At 42.3% G+C, this 19,803-nt stretch overlaps 2 protein-coding genes across 2 annotated transcripts in view; one reads left to right on the plus strand and one right to left on the minus strand.

The window, feature by feature from the left end:
- Window positions 1–19,803, plus strand: part of atp6v0e2 (ATPase H+ transporting V0 subunit e2) — a 263,253-nt gene that overhangs the window by 102,677 nt on the left and 140,773 nt on the right. The gene's annotated exons all lie outside the window — the stretch shown is intronic.
- LOC146992362 (sialoadhesin-like) overlaps window positions 4,241–19,803 on the minus strand; it is a gene marked incomplete at its 3' end in the record, with an annotated part of 40,747 nt that continues 25,184 nt past the window's right edge. The window contains exons 5-17 of the mRNA XM_085790427.1: window positions 18,633–18,883; window positions 18,251–18,500; window positions 17,887–18,147; window positions 17,532–17,798; window positions 7,789–8,145; window positions 7,262–7,471; window positions 6,701–7,054; window positions 6,161–6,388; window positions 5,815–6,072; window positions 5,386–5,649; window positions 5,205–5,286; window positions 5,060–5,117; window positions 4,241–4,312 (exon numbers count right to left, since the gene is read on the minus strand). Of these exons, the coding sequence (XP_085646553.1) occupies window positions 4,241–4,312; window positions 5,060–5,117; window positions 5,205–5,286; window positions 5,386–5,649; window positions 5,815–6,072; window positions 6,161–6,388; window positions 6,701–7,054; window positions 7,262–7,471; window positions 7,789–8,145; window positions 17,532–17,798; window positions 17,887–18,147; window positions 18,251–18,500; window positions 18,633–18,883 (2,912 nt within the window). The remainder of the gene's footprint in view (window positions 4,313–5,059; window positions 5,118–5,204; window positions 5,287–5,385; window positions 5,650–5,814; window positions 6,073–6,160; window positions 6,389–6,700; window positions 7,055–7,261; window positions 7,472–7,788; window positions 8,146–17,531; window positions 17,799–17,886; window positions 18,148–18,250; window positions 18,501–18,632; window positions 18,884–19,803) is intronic.

The following is a 19,803-nucleotide window of genomic DNA, read 5'->3' on the forward strand; positions in this document are numbered from 1 at the left end:
GCTTGTAACCACTGACTGCAGTAATGGTCAGCTGTTAACGTAATCAGTAACTATTTGGGTATAGTTAAAGTGTAAGTGTGTTTATTGTATTCTATTTTAAATAATGTATGCAGGCTACATATTAATGTATGTTCTATGTTCTCTCAGCAGCAGCTGTGTCTGATGTTCTTTACCACGAACCACTGTGTTTCTTGTCAGGTAGCTACTGTATGTTCTCATCTTTGGTAAAGAGAAACATTTTGTTGATTGATTGTTTATTGAGCAATACCAAAAGCCTTTGCATAGTGTGTGTGTTTTATTTTCAAAACTAAAAAAAATGATTAATTTTATGAAATAAGATATAGTGACCTAGATGAATTATGTTTTTATTTGTAGGTAAACACTTGACTACAGTAAGTGTGGGGCAGGAGCTGTGTCTGATTTTCTTTACCTCCAACCACTGTTTTACTGTGTTTCTTCAGAATAAATGTCAAGAATCTGAATTAAGCCCAAAATTAGCTGTGAATAAACTGTTTGTTTGTTTTTTGTAACCCGTGACACCCACGGCCCTGACAGCTACCAAACCAAAAACAGGAAAACACTTACCGTTACTTGTCATGGTTGAAGTTCCTGGCAGCTGGATGAAAAGGGTACGTGCACTCTCACCGTCTCATCCCACGTAGCTACGTCAGTTCACGAGCGGCAAAACTATGGAGCACGAAAATCCACGGAAGGCATAAGAGATTAAAGCAGATATCAGTGGAATGTTTTTGTTAATATAAGTCCTAAATAGTCCTATTTTCCGTCAGCAATCACTTACATGAAGTATTTCAGCCTAAACACGAGTCTCTCCGTCACTCTGCTCTGCTGTAACCCGAGGAGAAAATTTTCCTTGTGGGATACAAGTGTTATCCAATGAGGGGAGAGAACGGCATGAAGGGCTGTGTGTGCAGCCAAGGGATGCGCGTGAATGTGGTGACGTAGCACGAGGACCAATTGATGCCTGACAAGGGCGGGGGCTGCTAACTCATGGTGCGTTCAAGGAAACTCGTACTTTGTGTTTTTCCTTCCTGTGAAGTCATACCAGTTCGATCTGGTACGAGTTCACGGGTCGGAAGTTACGAGTGGCCGTTATAGGGAACTTTCACAGACAACAGGACGGTAAAAACACGAGCTACGGGTTACCTGGAACGCTACCAAGTCGTAGTTGTGACTTGAAGCTGTAACTTACGGTTTCAAAAGCCTGCCTTGAACACAGCATTAGCCGAAACGGCCGTGCCGCTGTTATCTGCTTTAATATCCAATATTCTCAAGCATAATGTTGCTGATGGACGTGTGTCCCTTTGTTGCTCTTTTGGCAGTTGAGAAATCCTACGAAGTCCGTTAGGTTCTTTTTAAATCCACAGCACAATGACAGAGCCACTAGCTAAGTGTTAGCTAGTAGCAGGACTCAACCGCGGGGAGAAGAGGGGAGGGTCGTTAATCCCCGGTAAAAAAAAAAAAAAAAGGAAAGAAAGAAAAGAAAAGAAAACCTCACCAGTTCAATTTAGTTGTACACAAACCGGCTGCCGCGGGCAACAATCAGCAGCAGGACAACTTCTTCAGGAGAACCAACAAACTTTCATTGGAAACAAAAGGCACCGTCCGTGGTGGCACCGCCGTTACTTATGGAGGTTATTTTCTATCATAAATCAAGAGCATATTATGTTGATTTGAGAGCATTACTTTTTGATTTGACGTTCAGAAAACTCTGCTCTCATATTCAAATTTACTCTGCTCACGCTCAAACTATGTGCTCGATGTTTAAACCTGTGCTCTCGGATTCAAAGTTGCCCTGCTCGTGCTCAAACTTTGCTTTCGCATTCAAGTTTGCCCTGCTCGTGCTCAAACTGTGTGCTCGCACTTGGTCACAGCTGCCTGCGCAGAGTGTTTCCTCTTGCGCGGAGGAAAGTCCTGCTCTCGGATCTCTGCTCTGCTCACGGAGTTTCTGTCAACTGTCAACCAATAGAAGACCGGCTACTGTTGACCAATCAGATCATCCCTACTTCTATGCTTCTTTGTGGGTGCGTTCACTGTAATTCAAGGAGCGTCACATACGGGCGGGCACTCTTTCTACCGGGTTTATCTATTTCCGCCCCACAGGCTGTTAAATGTGGCGGCTCCCTTTATGTTTTGACAACTTTTGGAATAAAATATCAGTTAATTAATACACGAGCGCCCGTGCTTTTCATTACAATAGGTAGCTATATAAACATAAACTAGCAGTAGTAGCGGATGGGTGCCTTATGTATGTTTTTTTTTTTATCCACGTTCATCGGTATATATGTTTTATAGTCTAAATGCCAAGAGTCACTTGTAAGTGCTGCATAACATGAGGGTGCCAGCAGGGCCGGGATTCGAACCAGCGGTCCCATGATCAACAAAAAGAGCTACTGTCATCTGCCTTAACCACTGTACCATCACAGCACTTACAAGTGACTCTTGGCATTTAGACTATAAAACATATATGAACGTGGATAAAAAAAAAAACATACATAAGGCACCCATCCGCTACTACTGCTAGTTTATGTTTATATAGCTACCTATTGTAATGAAAAGCACGGGCGCTCGTGTATTAATTAACTGATATTTTATTCCAAAAGTTGTCAAAACATAAAGGGAGCCGCCACATTTAACAGCCTGTGGGGCGGAAATAGATAAACCCGGTAGAAAGAGTGCCCGCCCGTATGTGACGCTCCTTGAATTACAGTGAACGCACCCACAAAGAAGCATAGAAGTAGGGATGATCTGATTGGTCAACAGTAGCCGGTCTTCTATTGGTTGACAGTTGACAGAAACTCCGTGAGCAGAGCAGAGATCCGAGAGCAGGACTTTCCTCCGCGCAAGAGGAAACACTCTGCGCAGGCAGCTGTGACCAAGTGCGAGCACACAGTTTGAGCACGAGCAGGGCAAACTTGAATGCGAAAGCAAAGTTTGAGCACGAGCAGGGCAACTTTGAATCCGAGAGCACAGGTTTAAACATCGAGCACATAGTTTGAGCGCGAGCAGAGTAAATTTGAATATGAGAGCAGAGTTTTCTGAACGTCAAATCAAAAAGTAATGCTCTCAAATCAACATAATATGCTCTTGATTTATGATAGAAAATAACCTCCATAGTTACTCTGCCAACTACTGACGTTTCACCCCGCTGTGCCACCGTATCACTCCGCCCCAATTCCAGCCAGTGTAACCACAACGGAAGAAACCACATAACGGAAAATAGGTCCCAGTCTAAAACACACAGAGCATTCACCGAACCAAACTCCCCACACAAAAAAAGTAAAACAACATCTTTTTTCTTTCCTTTTTTTAAATTGGTGTTGTTATTGTTGTGTAACTTGGTTATTTCACAATGACTTTTACTTGGTATTTATAGCCTATCATTTTAGGTTATTTAGCCTATATTGCTCTGTGTGTGAGTTATCTTTTTTTTTTTATCATGTGTTCTTGTAAGCTGCTGAACGACTTGAATTTCTCTCCAGGGGATTAATAAAGTATTTTTCTTTTTCTATTTCTATTTCTATTCTAATTCAGCTTGCTGGCAATGGCAAAGAGCCTGGACAGGAGGATGCAAACGCGGTGGAGGAGGAAGAGGAGGAAGATGACAGCTACAGTCACTGATGTTAGTTCAACAGACACACACCAGTTAACCTGCACCACCCTCATCTCCACCTGAGCAGAGTGGGCAGGTTCATCAGCTCCACTATGTAGTACTTTCTGTTTATAAACACGTTGCCGTAATTAAAATGAATTGAGAATGAGGAGGAAGCAGCAACATGCATGATTTGATAAAAGCAGGAGTATAGGAGAGAAATATGATTTTATTTTGAAAAAAATTATACAGCAAACAAGCATATTAACATATTCTATCACTGTTGTTTATATCTTATGTATATGTATTTTTCCTGGTTTTCTTGATGCTGTAATATCCATACATCAAAACAGAGATTCATTTGTTTTTGTTGACTGTGCCGTACAGTGCAAATAAATCAGTTTCTTCTTCTTGAGGTCTTCTCCTGTGAAAAGAAGAACAAACCATTCACTGACAATTTATAGCCTGATATTGTTTCTTCAAGAATAAAGATGATAAAGATGTTAATGTGTGATGAGCTGCTCACCCTGATTCACTGCTGCTGTTAAACCTGATGGCTGAGTATTCAACCTCCTGCTCAGTTTCTGTCTGGTGATGAACTGTGATGTTGGAGTAGACATCATCTCCCTTGACGCTGTCGTAGTGAAGATCATCCTGCTGTCCTGCTGCAGATGACGGGGGTTCAAACACTAGACCCACGTTCTGCTGACGAGACAAAGACAACTCAGTTATAACAAGACTTTTATTGTGTCGTTGTACTAAATGACATAACTGAATGTCTCGTTCTTTACTTTAAAGGGACAATGTGTAACTTCTCCTGTTATCGATTCACGAAAATTGATTTGGTTCAAAAGTATGTTTGTCATTAATCAGTAATCCCCCCCCATCAACAACCTGAAGTGTTCCGGTAAGCTCTGAATTTACCGTTCATATCGTTCATATACACTGATGCTGCATTCACGTGCAGTCGGGCAGACGGCCGTCAGTAACAAACCAGATGTCATTTTAGTCACAGAAGTCAAGAGAAAGCCGGTAAAACGTGGGTCAGGCAAACAATACGACAATGCCGTGACAACATATTGTTTTGCCTCGTGCTGACGGACAAGCCGTCTGCCCAATTTCACGTGAATGCAGCATGAAAAATACAATTGAGTTGCTTGCGATATACAACCGCAATGCTAGATGGGAGTAATTCCTACACAATGTCCCTTTAAAAACAGGTGCTGAGGGTTTGTGGGAACAATTGTCTCTCGTGTTGTAATTCCTATTGTCCACCACCAGATGTCAGAGTATTCAAAGACTGCTTCATGTTCCCTGTCACATTCAGCAAAATCAATAAATCTGTGTGGTGAAGTTCAATTTTTTTTAGTGAAGTTCCAGATTAAAAGTGGATTTCAGCAGGTGACACAACAGTTTTACACTGGGGGTCTTGAACTCTTCCTGTCTCACCTCTTCTCCGTTGTCGGGTCTCTCTTCTTGTTCACGCTTCTGTGTGAAGAACTTGTCTCTTCTAAACAGGAGGAAAATCAGTCCAATTAATCAACTCCATATGTGTCAATGAACTAGATAATGATGGAGATAGAGACTTTCTCACCTGATCCACAGGAAAACAGCGAAGAGGACGAGAACCAGGAGAACAAGAGTGACTGTTCCTGCAGCTGCCAATTTCCATAAACCTGGACGATCAGAAGGAAACACTAACAACTGATGAGGAAATTACAGGACTGAGAGGTAACTGAGGTTTAATACACATTCACTACATCACATTTACTCACCTGAAACAACAACAGTCAGATTTAAGGTGGATTTCTGACGTCCGATTGTGTTCTGGGCTTCACAGGAATAATTCCCACTGTGTTCAGGTCTGAGGTCAGTGATGGTGAAGATCTGTCCTGAAGCTTTTGGTGAGTCTTCATCCTCCTTGTACCAGGTGTAATGAGCTGCTGGGTTAGCATCACTGATACAGGTCAGAGTCACTGAACTGCCCTCCACTATCTCAGCAGAGGGACTCACTGACACAGAGGGAAGCTTTGGAGCATCTGGAGATGATTTCACACTTCATTATAAAATCAGACTCGCATTAGAAAAACCTCTCTACAAAGAATTGCAACAACACCTCAAAGAATTTGTTGGAAGAAGGACTAAAACCTGAAAATCAAGATTCGACATGTTGTATTTTCTATCAGCTGCTGCCTTAGACTCACACTCCACATCAATAGAGATGTATTCAGACGTCCTCCTCTCCAGCTGATTCTCAGCTTCACAGTGATACTCTCCAGAGTCAGAGGACTGGATGGAGCTGAAGACCAGCTGTGGTTCTTTGTTGAGCAGTGTCAGGTTCTTCTTGTACCAGGTGTATTTAGCTGCTGAGTCAGTGTCACTGCTACAGGTCAGAGTCACTGAGCTGCCCTCCATGATTTCACCTGGAGGATTCACTGACACTGACGGCACCTTCAGAAAATCTGCAGGAGAAAACATCGACATGTGTTTCCCGAGCAGCCATGTTGTGTTGGATTAAAGTGTTTTGTTTAAATAGAGGAGAAAACTCACACACTGGGGGAGAGCCATGATTCTCATGTCCCTTTAAAGCACAAGAGATCATGTCTCCAGGAGAAAACTTGTCTGTATATGAACTTCCCTCCTCCTTGATTTTCTCTCTGTTCCTGGTCCAGACGTAGGAAAGACGACCAGCTGGACTGCAGCTGCTGAGACACTTCAGCTCTGCCTCAGTATAAGACTGATGGACTGTTATTGTTCTGGTCACCTGCACCTCCAGAGCTGGATACAGGAGGAAGAACCCACAGTGTTAGTGGTTAACATGAAACATAAAATAGAATGAAAAGTGGATGTGGTGATCAAATATATATTATTTGTTCTGATAATACACCTTCGTTCACTTATTCTCTCTACTGTAAATACTCAGTAATCATTTAGGTAACTGCAAAACTTTATACAGCAAATATCTAAATGTTTACAAAGATTCATTCAAGGATTATTTAATCATGTTCATAGCAGCTCCTCACATCAAACTAGAGTCCTTTAAGGTGCTTTATTATATATGTTTCTCTGTTTGTCAGTTTGTGTTCTTACCTGTGAGAGTCAGAGTTGTACCAGGTAAACTGCTTCTCCATTCAGAGCTTCCTAATTTGAATTTGAAGCGATACTGAGCTGAATCTGTCTCTTTCAGGTCAGTGATTCTCAGAGTGGAGCGTCCTCTCTCTGTATCAACAACCTGAACACGACCTGAATATTCAGAGTCTTTACTAAGATCCTCAGGCTCGGAGAGATTCTGCCAACGACGACTACGTTCAGGACTGAACCAGAACTTTGATTTAACATCAAAATAACTGTTGTAAGTACAAGAAATCTCCACTGATGATCCTTTGAAGGCACAGATTCTTCTGTCAGTGTAAGTCACTCTGTTGCAGTTTTCACCAACGACACCTGAAAAATTAAATGTTTAGCACCTACATGTTGTATGTAAGACACAGTTGTGTTGTTAAATTAGAGCAAAGTTCAAAACAACAATATGGTGTTAATACAGAAACAGAGGACTCAGTCCAACGTATTATAGATATATGCAGTCATGTGCAGTAGGTTAAATGTGCCACCAGGTGGTGATATGTAAGTGGAAGACTGATGTAAACTCACAGACTGGAGGAGAAGGGAAGTCCTCATGTCCTTTAAGAGCACAGTTGATGCCGTCTGAAATATCAAAGTCGTCTGAAAATGAAGCTGTGTCTGTCCCAGTTTTCTGTCCATTCCTGTACCAAGTGAAGGAAGAATGATCAGGTAGACGACAACTGCTGAGACACTTCACTTCTGCCCAGTTCCGGTTGTCTGTCACCTGCACCTGTAGACCTGGATTTACAAAGAAGACAATAAAATATATTTCTTATTCAGTGTGAGCTGATGAAAGTCCGTTTTTGACCCTTTAACTTCTTCTACTGGAGTCATCATGTGACCTGAATGTGAATATCATCACACAGTAATGATCATATGTGAGCCAAGAGGGGAGTTACCATCATCTCCTCATATAACCTGTCTTCTTCAGTATGTGATCCAAAGTTCATACATTAAGTCAATAGTATGGGGAGATCATGTCATCTTTCATTAACACAGCTGTTTCTGTTGATCTGAACATCTGGAACAGAAACATACTAAAATAAAATCCTTACCTGTGACAGACAAAGTGACTCCAGCTTCACCAGTGTATTTCTCTCCTGGTTTGTTTGTTGTGAACCTGAACTTGTAAACAGCTGAGTCGCTCTTTCTCAGGTCTGTGATTCTCAGAGTGCAGTCGTTGTCACCACAGAGATACTGAACACGACCTGAGTACTCTGAGTCTGCTCTCAGATCCACAGGTTCATTACCACTGGATTTAGTGAACCACAGTCTTTCTCCAACTGTAGTATCATCATCAGTTCTCCAGTCTGGGTATCTGTAGGTGCAGCTTATGTCCACTGTTGATCCTACTACAGCACAGATCTGAGTTGGAGCACAGGTCACTGTCCAGTCATTCTGACCCTGTATCACTGTAACACAGAGCACAGCACAAACCACAGTCACATGTTAATATTGTGAAGCTGCATCAGTTTGTAAACCTGCAACAATTCAACTCAACTGATAACATTTCAGGGGTGTCAGCATGGTGATGGGATGATGTAGTATTTCAGTTTGTATATTCAGAGCTCCACAGCGTCCAGCAAAACAGACAGACATGGACAAGTCCAAACAGAAAACCTCTGGATCTGTGAATCTTAATGCAGTATTAATGAGCAGTTCAAGAGGAACAAGTAATGACCAGTGGTGGACAGTAATGGAGAAAATTTACTTGAGTACTATACTTAAGTACATATAGATTTGTACTTTAGACTTGAGTATTGGTACTTATTACTCTTACTTGAATACATTTCCAAGACAAATATTTTTACTTTTACTCAAGTTAATTTCTAGGAAGGCTGAAAAGTACTCGTTACTTTCAGGTCTGCCCCCTTTTTTCTTTTCTAAAATACTATTGGACACAAGCTGTGTTTGTCAAAGAAGGAAACCCCAACCCCAACCCAAGCACATCATCAGTGAGTTAGTTCTCAGAAACAAGAGTTAAAAGGTCCTTAAATTAATTTAGAAAAAAATATAATAATTCATTAATTCATTTAAAAGCATGTACTTTTGGATACTTAAGTACCTTTAAAAGCAAGTACTTTTTTACTCTTACTCGAGTAACATGTCGACTGAGCTACTTTTACTTGTAACGGAGTAAATTTTGACCAGTAGTATTTGTACTCTTACTCAAGTACTGGGGTCGAGTACTCTGTCCATCTCTGGTAATGACTATTATCAAAACGTGTGAAATTTACTTTGTTGTTTCTTCTGTTCACTCTGTGGTCAGTTTGCTGTTTCCTCTGAATGCATGTATGACGTAATCACACATTCTGCTGAATGCGACAGTAGTTCAGGAAGGGGAGGTCACTGTGAACCATACATGGAGTGGAAACATCACACTAAATGACAAATTCACAGAATTAACAAACAATGTCTGGTTTGAGCCTTGGTAGATGTTATCCTGTGCATCTTAAACAGAATGTACAGACATTTCTAGATAAACTCTACAATTACTGAATCCTTCAGATGAACCAGCTCCATTTATACAGTTTCAAACAGCACTATCCTCACTGTGTAATAACACTCATCACTTAAATGTTGAGGTTCGGATATGTCGTTCTGGGGTTTGAGCACATGTCATTTTGACCCTGTGTCACTGTAACACACAGCACAAACCACAGTCACATTTTAATCTTGTGAAGCCGCATCAATTTGTAAACCTGCAACAACGCTGAATTGATTATATTTTTCTTTACAAAACTACTTTGGCTCTCACATCATCCCACTGTGAGCCAATGCCACAGAGAAGAGAAGATTGCAGAGCCACCATCATCATCTAATCTCACCTGCTCTGAATAACAGCGTTACATTGTCTGAAGTGTCAAAGAGGAAATATATTACCTGGTGCAGAGAGAAGGAAAATGAAAAGTCCACTCGCCGCCGCTGTCAAAATCATAACTGCTCCTCTCATGTCACTGCGCGACATCAGAAACAATAAAATGAAAGATGTAAATTGATTTATATATTAACTTCATCAAAAGTCACTCACAGAGTAGAAGGACATTGTTTTAACGTCTGTCCTCGGAAGAATGAGCCACAGAATCAGGACTTCCTTCCTTTCTACCATTAACGTATATAGCATTGACCACAGGCCAGGAAATGGTAAGCTCTCAGCACAAAACAGAAAGTTTTACATGTATTCTCACGTGTTAGTTAAGCAGGAACAACTATATTTTACCGACATGTTAACTTGTGTTGTCATTTGTACACAAGTTATACACAGTATGGTCTGAAAATCGTGAGAATTACTTTTTATCATTTAAAAATTTCAAGAGCTGTTGTGCATTAGTGTGATGAATGTGCAGAACTCACCTGACAACAACAACAGTCAGATTTAAGGTGGACTTCTGACGTCCTCTTGTGTTCTGGGATTCACAGTAATAATTCCCACTGTGTTCAGGTCTGAGGTCAGTGATGGTGAAGATCTGTCCTGAAGCTTTTGGTGAGTCTTCATCCTCCTTGTACCAGGTGTACAAGGAGGCCTAATTAAATGAGTAAGAGTTGATATTTATGTGACTGGATGGAAAACATTGTTCTGTGTGAGAAGAATAAATAATCATTATTAGACCATGAGAAATTTCGTTGTATTGTTTCTCCTGTTCACCCTGTGGTCAGTTTGGGGTTGTTGTACATGTACTATATATAGTATGTGTATTCACTCGTGGTTTCTTCTGCATGTAATAGGAAACCACAAACCATAAAGGAAAAATAAATAGTTCATTGGGAACACCTAGTTCCTTATTTTGAGCCTCAGTAGATTCTCTTATTCTGTTAAACAGAGTGTACAGAAATTTGTAGATAAACTCTACAGTTATTGAGTCCTTCAGATAAACCAGCTCCATTTTTACAGTTATTTCAAACACTATCCTCACTGTGAAATATTTTTTTAAATATAAAGCGCTTTACATCAAAGTGCTGTACAAACTGATGAAAAGAAAACAAACACACAAACAAACAAACAAACAAACAAGAACTGCAAGCAGTTCACAAGCAGAGACAATACCAAAAACACAACACACTTATAACAGGACATCATTGATGAAAACCTAAAACTCACCACTTAAATGCTGAGGTTCAGAAATGCAACAAAGGCTAAACAAATTGAAAAAAAAAAGTCTTTTTAGCACCATTTTGAACTAAAGATACATTTTTGAGTTGTGTAGCCAACATTAACGCATTGTAACGTAGTGATGTAAACAGAGCATTCAGCCCCTGATAAATTGGATTGTTCCCCAGTTGAGATGAAACCAGATTTGACGCAAAGGACATGATGGTGAAGAAACGTGTCTGCACAGGATTAACCCCAGGTGAACCCCGCCAAAGGGAAGCAGGGACACATCTTCAGTTCTGTACCCCAGCATCATTGGGTGTTTCGGCCATACACCCTCTGCTGAGGCAGGCCCACCACAGGCTGATCAGACCTGGGTGCATGTCCCTAACTTCTTGGGGCCCACCTGGGGTATTTCCTCCTGATCCAAAGCCACTGGCTGCAGCGCTCAGCAGTTTCTGATATTTCTCTGACGGTGTGGCGTAGTGCTTGGCCGCAAATCTACAGCTCTTTGAGATGAATGACGGTGGATGTTGCAGTGAATCCACGACAGCCAACCTCTACTACTATAGGTGGACCGGCACTATCCGGCCTCGCTGCTCCGCCTCTGCCTTCAGGTCTGAGTAGCGCAGCATCATCATCCATGGCGTCTTCCCATGGTACTGTAAGCTCAATAAAGCAGACAGTACGCAAGGTGTTGGACCAGAGTACCAGGTCAGGTCTTAGGGTGGAGGTTACCATCTGAGGTTGAATTGTGAGCTTCTGGCCTACATTCGCCAGCATTTCCCACTCCTGAGCGCCGTCCAACTGATCATTCATGGTCAGTGCTGGGATTCTTGGTTATTGTTCTCCTTCACGGACAAAGGATAGTGACAGGACTGCTGAAGGTGTTCTGAGTGGAGTGGCAATGGTAGCTTTTCTTTTCACCTTGATAGCTGCGGCCAAGGATTTTTGCACCTTATTGTGCCACCAGGTGTATCTGCCCTGAGAGAGGCTCGCTTTGCAGCCAGGATGTGCCTGAGTTTTGCTGGCGTCGCACACAAACAGCATGCAGGATCTCTGCCCAAGCACTTGTGGAGATTTGTGGGTGAGGGAAGAACGTCGTACGTAGCTCTAAGAAGGAATCTGATTCTACCTGCCTTAATTAGCCACAGATGATGCTTCTAGCTGATCTTCCTTTTTTCTACGCTTTTCCCAATTCATCCACTGGTGGACCGCCAGGACCACCACCTTCCATCGCTCTCATGGCGTTGCCTTGCTCCAGAGTCCTGTCCTTTCATAAGCCCAGACCTCCTCTTCCCTGCTGAACTTGGCCCACGACCTCCGCATGCTGGATTTCTGGGTCTAAATATGTAAGTAAGGGTCTAGTACAATGATGGATCACTGCCTTGACCTTGAGGAGGTGGGGGGAGAATACTAATGGGGCTTATCACTATTTTATCAATCAATATGAGACCTGGAAAGTATTCTTATTGTATGTTATAAAAGTTTAATCATCATAAACAACACACTGAATGTCACAGATTCAACAATGTACATTCAAATAATGTAAATATGAATAATGGAGAAAAAGAAAAAGTAATAAATGAAAAAAAAACAACTGATGTCGAAGATATAAAACTACAATACTTTTTACTACCATCTGGTGGAAGCAGGCTCAAACTACAACTCTATCAGAAATATTCTCCAACAACCTATATAATAACCTATAGCCACTATATTTTTAATCCTTATCATATTTAAACTCTATTACTACTTTATAACAAAGCACTGAGTAGCTTGTTCAGCTTATTGCTCTTAGCACATGGTCAGAACTGAAGGAGACTGATGTAAGTGTATTTACATGTTGATCAGCTCCTCTCTTCTAACAGAACAACAGAGCAAAACAATCTATTGTAGGAATAAACAAAGTGGAAATATAATTGATCTGGTGACTTTACAGCTGGAGAATCTGAGAAAAAACAAATCTACTAAACAAGTTATTTTGTGACATCACTGTGTTCTTCACCTTTGACCCTAACTGTGCTTCACAAGCTGTTGGAAATGATTTGCTGTCATTTGTCTCTTTACTACCATCTAGTGGCAGAGACATAAAACTACAACCAATTATCAAATGGTCATTCTCCAGAACCTCAGTGATTTAAAGCAGAAGTAAGCGGAATGTTTGTGTTAATATAAGTCTTAAATAGTTATATCTTCCGACGGCAATCACTTAGAGTGTTTGGTCTGAAACACGGGTCTGTCAGTCACTCTGCTCTGCTGTGAGCCGAAGAGAAAACTTTCCTTGTATCCTACAACCTTTATCCAATGAGGAGAGAGAACGGCATAAAGGGGCGGTCCTCTCTGTGTGTTCAGCCAAGGGATGCGCGTGAATGTGGTGACGTAGGGACGAGGGCGGGGACTGCCAACTCCATCGGCTGACAAGAAGTTAGCTAAAACGAAATGGATCGCTTACTTCTGCTTTAATGTTGGTGTTTTACTTGCATAGTAAAAACCAACGTTAACTGTTAGTTCACCAATAGAAACATATGGTTTTATTTCAGTCTAGTTCATATAAAATGAAAATTATTCAGGCCAGTGTCCACACCTCCACCAAACACATAAAACACTCAGGTGAGGCGGTGTCATGTTGCTGAGATATGAAAAAAAAAATGCATCAATGAATGAAATGTTTGTTTCAAATCTAAAATGCAGCAAGAAGCCTGCAAAAGCAGGATGAACTGGTGGTATCCAAAATTATGTACAAAAAAAAACTTGGTGGTCGTGGACAAAGTTGTGACCCAACACAGAGACACAGGTCTCAGTTTCTGGTAGCGGTACCTCAGGTTCAGGTCATAATTATCTGTGTCCACAGATAGGAAGTGGTGAGGGATTACGTCTCTTCTCTCTTGCAGCTCCTGTGGGTCTGTTGGAACAGCTGCATGGTGACGGAAGGGAGAGGTCAGCTGACCAGAAGCGTGTCTGACAATGTCACATTCACAATTTATGCAGTAAATCATTCACTCTGTAGCAATTAAAAGGCAAACTTCAAGTTGTTGTGTTGAGGGGCCAATGATTTTGTTCCAGAGGAATAAGAATAGAAAAAACATTTACCATGTCAACCAAAGACTCAGTGTCTTCTGAAAGGTTTGTTGACTGAGCTGTACAGAGCAGATGGATCCTCTGAGGCCTCCTGACCTCTGGTTCTGAGAGGAACGTAAATTACATCAGGAGATCACAGAGAAAAATGTATTCTGTTGTTACTGTCAGAGATGGGACCATCATTAAATGATGATTGATTGACTGATACTGATGTTCATTTTATGAGGAGCTGCTCACCTCGGGGCTGGACTGGCACTATGGTTAAATGTCACATTATCGTACACAACCATTTCTTCTTCCTCCTTCACCTTCTTGTGTCTTCTGGCCTGAGCCACACTAACGTTGGTGTAAACAACTTGGTCTTCAGAAAAGTAAACATCGGTATAGTATGGCTCCTCGGATCCTTGTGCCTGTAGACAGTGGAAAAATACAATGAGTCATTAGATTCAGATTTAATTTTTAATTTATTTGCACAATTTAACAAGAAAGAAAAACAGCATGAAAACAGCAAATCAGATGTGCAGGTGAGATTAAGGAAACCCAGAGGGGTTTATAAGAGAAATCTCACCTCATAAAAACAAGAAATAAAAGACCACAACAATAGACAAAACAAACAAAACATAAAAGTATGAAATCAGAAAACAAAAGTAATTCAAAAATCACAATATAGAACATAGCTAAATGTATGTGTGTGTGTGTGTGTGTGTGTGTGTGTGTGTGTGTGTGTGTGTGTGTGTGTGTGTGTGTATGCGTGTGCATATGGGTGTCCGGCGACAGTGGAAATGTGCTACTGTAAGCTGCACATAGTCCAAAACATACTTGTGCTCAGCCAAATCCCTATAGTGGAAGGAGAACAGACAATTGCAGTCAGGTATGAGTTTGGTTCATCAGATATGACCGGAGCCTTTTTTTGAAATTCTGCAGGGAGGTGGACTGAAATGCAATTTGAATATGGCTGTTCCAAAGTTGGGCCCCTTTATATCTAACAGAAAATTGACAAAGCTTGGTACGAAACATTGGAAGGTGTAAATCTTTGGCATGTCTAGTATTGGCATTGGAAAGACTTGAGATAAATGAATAGAGATAGAGAAATAGAGCGCCTGGTGGCCGGGTACAGTGCCCAGTTGAGCACAGCCCGAAAAGGCTACATGGAGACCTCTCCATCCGTTGGACCCACCACCCATAGGAGGAACCGCTGGGGTCTGGTGGGCTACCATATGGGTGGCAGTAAGGGGACTGCACCGGGGGACTCTATTGTCCTGGTGGTGGACTTCAATACACACATTTGAAGGGGCGTGAGTGGGAGGACCCGCCTGCCTTTATCACTGGACTGGACTTCTTTGCTGGTCATGGTAATGAACATCATGTTTGAATGTAAGGATGCTCTACCTGAGAGAACTTCAAATCCTACCTCTGTCAGAGCTTCTCTCTCATCCCTATGGAGGCAGGTTTATAGGTACCTCAAGGGGCAGTAACAGTCTTACATTGTGGTAAATACCGGTGGACAGTGGAGGCTGTCTGACTGAAAAATGAGGAGGCCAGAGCAGGGGTGGACTGGGACAAAAATTTGACTGAAAAAAATATGGAAAGCATATATTTGTTAAGTTGTTAGCTCAATGTCCTTCATGACCAAATTTGAGTGAGGGCACTTTAATAAAAGCAACTCATCAATTAATCAGGATAATATATGAATATACCGTAGTTATTGTTTTCCAATACTTAAGATAACTAGATTTAGCTGTAACACACCACACCATCAGAGTTATTAGCTCTAGCTATTTATTATGTCAAGTAAAGTTCATAGCAACCGTTCTGGACCATTTACAGTATTTTAATGAATGTTTATCCACACCATTCTGGAAAGCACATACCTGCTTAACACGGTTATCACTACCTCCTTCACATGGTGGAGAGTCTTCTCAACACTTATTTTTTCAGCCTCCTCCTGCACCATAAGGGCAGTGGTAATGGGAGCCTCACTCCCTTCAGACTCACGTGAAGGACCTGCTGCTGAAGCTGCAGCATCGGTGATTCCAGCCCTGGCCAGGCCAGGCGGCCCCTGAAGCAAACATCTGCGTAATTGTTGTACTTTTAGCAGTCTTTGCTGCTAGAGCTTTTCTTTTTCTGTTACTTTCCTCCATTTTTCCGCGCCGCCTTTGCGTTTTTTAAAAACTTTTCTTTTCCGTTTTTGTGCGCTAGTGTGTTGTTGTTTTTTTTCTCTCTCTCGCTCTATCTCTCATCGTGACTCCTCATCATTAAGGTCTAGAACATGCGTGGGTGGGACTCCTGGGCCTCTGTAGCCTTTCATAGGGCCATTGGGCCAGGTAAACAAGCCACTAGGCCAATCCTCACCTCTCTGCTGTGTCTGCAGCTGATAGGAGCACTGTGGGCCGAGCCGATGCATGTCTCTCTCCCTGGGCCGGGAAAGTGAGTTACAATAGCAGGCAAGGCGAGGCATGGCGAAAAAAAAAGTTAAATAAATAAATAAAAAACGGCCGCCTATCGGCCCATTAGTGACCGGCCCACCGGGAAAACTCCCGGTACTCCCTATGGCCAATCCGCCCCTGGGCCAGAGGAAGTTGCAGGGTACCGGCAGGCCTGAGGAGCAGCAGCCTCAGCCATGAGGGAACCAAAGCTGCAGGTGTGGAAGGAGTTTGAAGAAAACCATGGCGAAGGACTTTCAGATGATACCAAGATGCTTCAAGAAAACCGTCTGGCACCTCAGGAGGGGGAAATGGGGGACCATTGAAGCTGTGTACAGGAAAGATGGAACCCTGTTGAACCATGGTCCATCAAATCCACCGTTTGAAGAGGAGTGAGAGTATGAGTATGAGTGAAGTCGCTGAGGTAGGCAACCAACTCCTCAACTGTAAAGCCACGGGGATTGACAAGATCCACTTAAGGTTCTGGATGTTGAGGGGCTGTTTTGGATGACACACCTTTTCAACATCAAGTGGAAGTTTGGGACGGTGCCAAAACAGTGGTAGACCGAGGTGGTGGTTCCCCCGTTTAAAAAGGAGGACTGGAAAATGTGTACCAACAAATAGTAATGATAATTTGACAAAAGCCTTTAACCCCTTATGCCTTGGCCCAGGTGATCCTGACAACCAAGATGATGGGTAGGTGAACAACTTTCAGGACTTTCCTAGGGTGACGACCCCACCCAAGGATAAACAGAGTGTTATGAACTTATTAACTAATTTTAGAAGCAGGTGGGATTCTCTTCTGCAATGCAGTGGATCAGTTCAACTTTCTCACCTGTCTCCTGTCCTCTGGTCTCTCTCCAGTCTCAGACACCCTCTTTTTTCTGATCAGGAAAATTAATTGAAAAAGTTGAATTCAAGTAAAACTCACTGAATGACAAGGAATGATTTTAGATGAGTTTGTGAACAAATAATATTTGGGGAAATAGAACTGCTTACATGATCCAGAGGAAGACAGAAAAGAGAAGGATTACAAGGGCCACAACAGAGGCTGTTGTAACAGCTATTAACTTCAATGGTCCTAGAAGAGAATGAATGACATGAGCTAAAGTGTAAGAGAATGTTACCCAGTTATCATTAAAACTTGTCTACAGCTACAGCACAAACACAGTGATATGATTTCTGACATGATTTCAGTCTGTGTGTAACTCACCTGAAACAGTCAGATTTAAAATGGACCTCTGACGTCCTTGTGTGTTCTGGGCTTCACAGTAATAATTCCCACTGTGTTCAGGTCTGAAGTCAGTGATGGTGAAGATCTGTCCTGAAGCTTTTGGTGAGTCTTCATCCTCCTTGTACCAGGTGTAATTAGCTGCTGGGTTAGCATCACTGCTACAGGTCAGATTGACTGAACTGCCCTCCACTATCTCAGCAGAGGGACTCACCGACACAGAGGGAAGCTTTGGCGCATCTGGAGAAGGGGACATGAAGATGCTCCATTAATTCTGTCATTCATGACTTTTGAATCAGTCAAAATAGAGTAGACTTGTCTGACTTACACTGGACATCTAACTGTAGAGATTTAGAGTTTTTGGCTCCATATTGATTCTCAGACTTGCAGTGGTAGGTCCCTCTGTCTTTGGAGCTGATGGAGGAGAAATAATAAACTCCTTCTGGTCCTTGAATAAGAGTTTGGTTCTCCTTGTACCAGGTGTAATTAGCTGCTGGGTTAGCATCGCTGCTACAGGTCAGAGTCACTGAACTGCCCTCCACTATCTCAGCAGACGGACTCACTGTGACAGAGGGAAGCTTTGGAGCATCTGAAACAACAAACATAGTCGATATTTATGTGTTTGGCAGCATAAGAAATGCTGGAAAATTTTGTTCTTATTACTATTCGGTTTCATAGACACTCTCACTCACACTTCACATCAACAGAGATGAATTCAGACGTCCTCCTCCCCAGCTGATTCTCAGCTGCACAGTAATACTCCCCAGAGTCAGAGGACTGGATAGAGCTAACGACGAGCTGTGGCTCTTTGTTGAGCAATGTCAGGTTCTTCTTGTACCAGGTGTAATTAGCTGCTGGGTTAGCATCACTGCTACAGGTCAGATTGACTGAACTGCCCTCCACTATCTCAGCAGAGGGACTCACTGTGACAGAGGGAAGCTTTGGAGCATCTGGAACAACAAACATCAACAACATAGTTAATAGCCATGTGTTTGGCAGCGTAAGAAATGTTATTGCTGGAAAAATTTAGTTCTCATTACTAATCAGTTTCATATACTCTCACTTACACTGCACATCAATAGAGATGTATTCAGACGTCCTCCTCTCCAGCTGATTCTCAGCTTCACAGTAATACTCTCCAGAGTCAGAGGACTGGATGGAGCTGAAGATCAGCTGTGGTTCTTTGTTGAGCAGTGTCAGGTTCTTCTTGTACCAGGTGTATTTAGCTGCTGAGTCAGTGCCACTGCTACAGGTCAGAGTCACTGAGCTGCCCTCCATGATTTCACCTGGAGGATTCACTGACACTGACGGCACCTTCAGAAAATCTGCAAGAAAAAACATGCGTTACCCGAGCAGCCATGTTGTTGTTGAAGTGTTTTGTTTCTTAAATAGAAGAGAAAACTCACACACTGGAGGAGAGCCATGACTCTCATGTCCCTTTAAAGCACAAGAGATCATGTCTCCAGGAGAAAACCTGTCTGTATAAGAACTTCCCTCCTCCTTGATTTTCTCTCCGTTCCTGATCCAGACGTAGGAAAGACGACCAGCTAGACTGCAGCTGCATAGACACTTCAGCTCTGCCTCAGTATAAGACTGATGGACTGTTATTGTTCTGGTCACCTGCACCTCCAGAGCTGGATGCAGGAGGAAGAACCCACAGCGTTAGTGGTTAACATGAAAACATAAAATAGAATAAAACGGATGTGGTAATGAGATGTATATTATTTGTTCAGAAAATGCAACCTCTTATGGTAAAAGTGTTTCTCTCAGTCATCTCCCTGTTTAACTGCAGAGCTTGATAAATAGAATTGACCCTTCGCGTAAGCCCCGCCCCCTTGGTTACTGTTGCTATGCCAGGCAAGCTTTCACTCCCAGCCATGCTCCTGGCAATATTTGGTATCGATTTCAAAGGAAATATCAGCAAATTTCTGGATAAACTGTTCTGAGATAATAGAGAGAAGAAGTCACAAAGATCATTCATAGTTTTCAGTGACGTGACTCGCGCAGGAGGATAAAACATCTGTTCAACGACACAACTGGACAATGTACAGAGCAGCAGTAAGGGCTGGTCATTTTACCATCTATCAACCCACGAAGACTTAGGTCATCTCACTGGTTGTCAAACTGCAAGTTTTTGGGCGATTGTGAACCACATACAGCTTTGGCTGCTGTTTTTTTTCTCCCACCGCTGTATCAGTCAGTGAAAGCAGTCCCTGCCTGGAGGATCCCTCCCCTAAAAGCCCAG

This window comes from Trachurus japonicus, chromosome 1, assembly GCF_045865225.1.
Source record: "Trachurus japonicus isolate A0001 chromosome 1, Traja_1.0".
NCBI classification, from domain to species: Eukaryota; Metazoa; Chordata; class Actinopteri; order Carangiformes; family Carangidae; genus Trachurus; species Trachurus japonicus.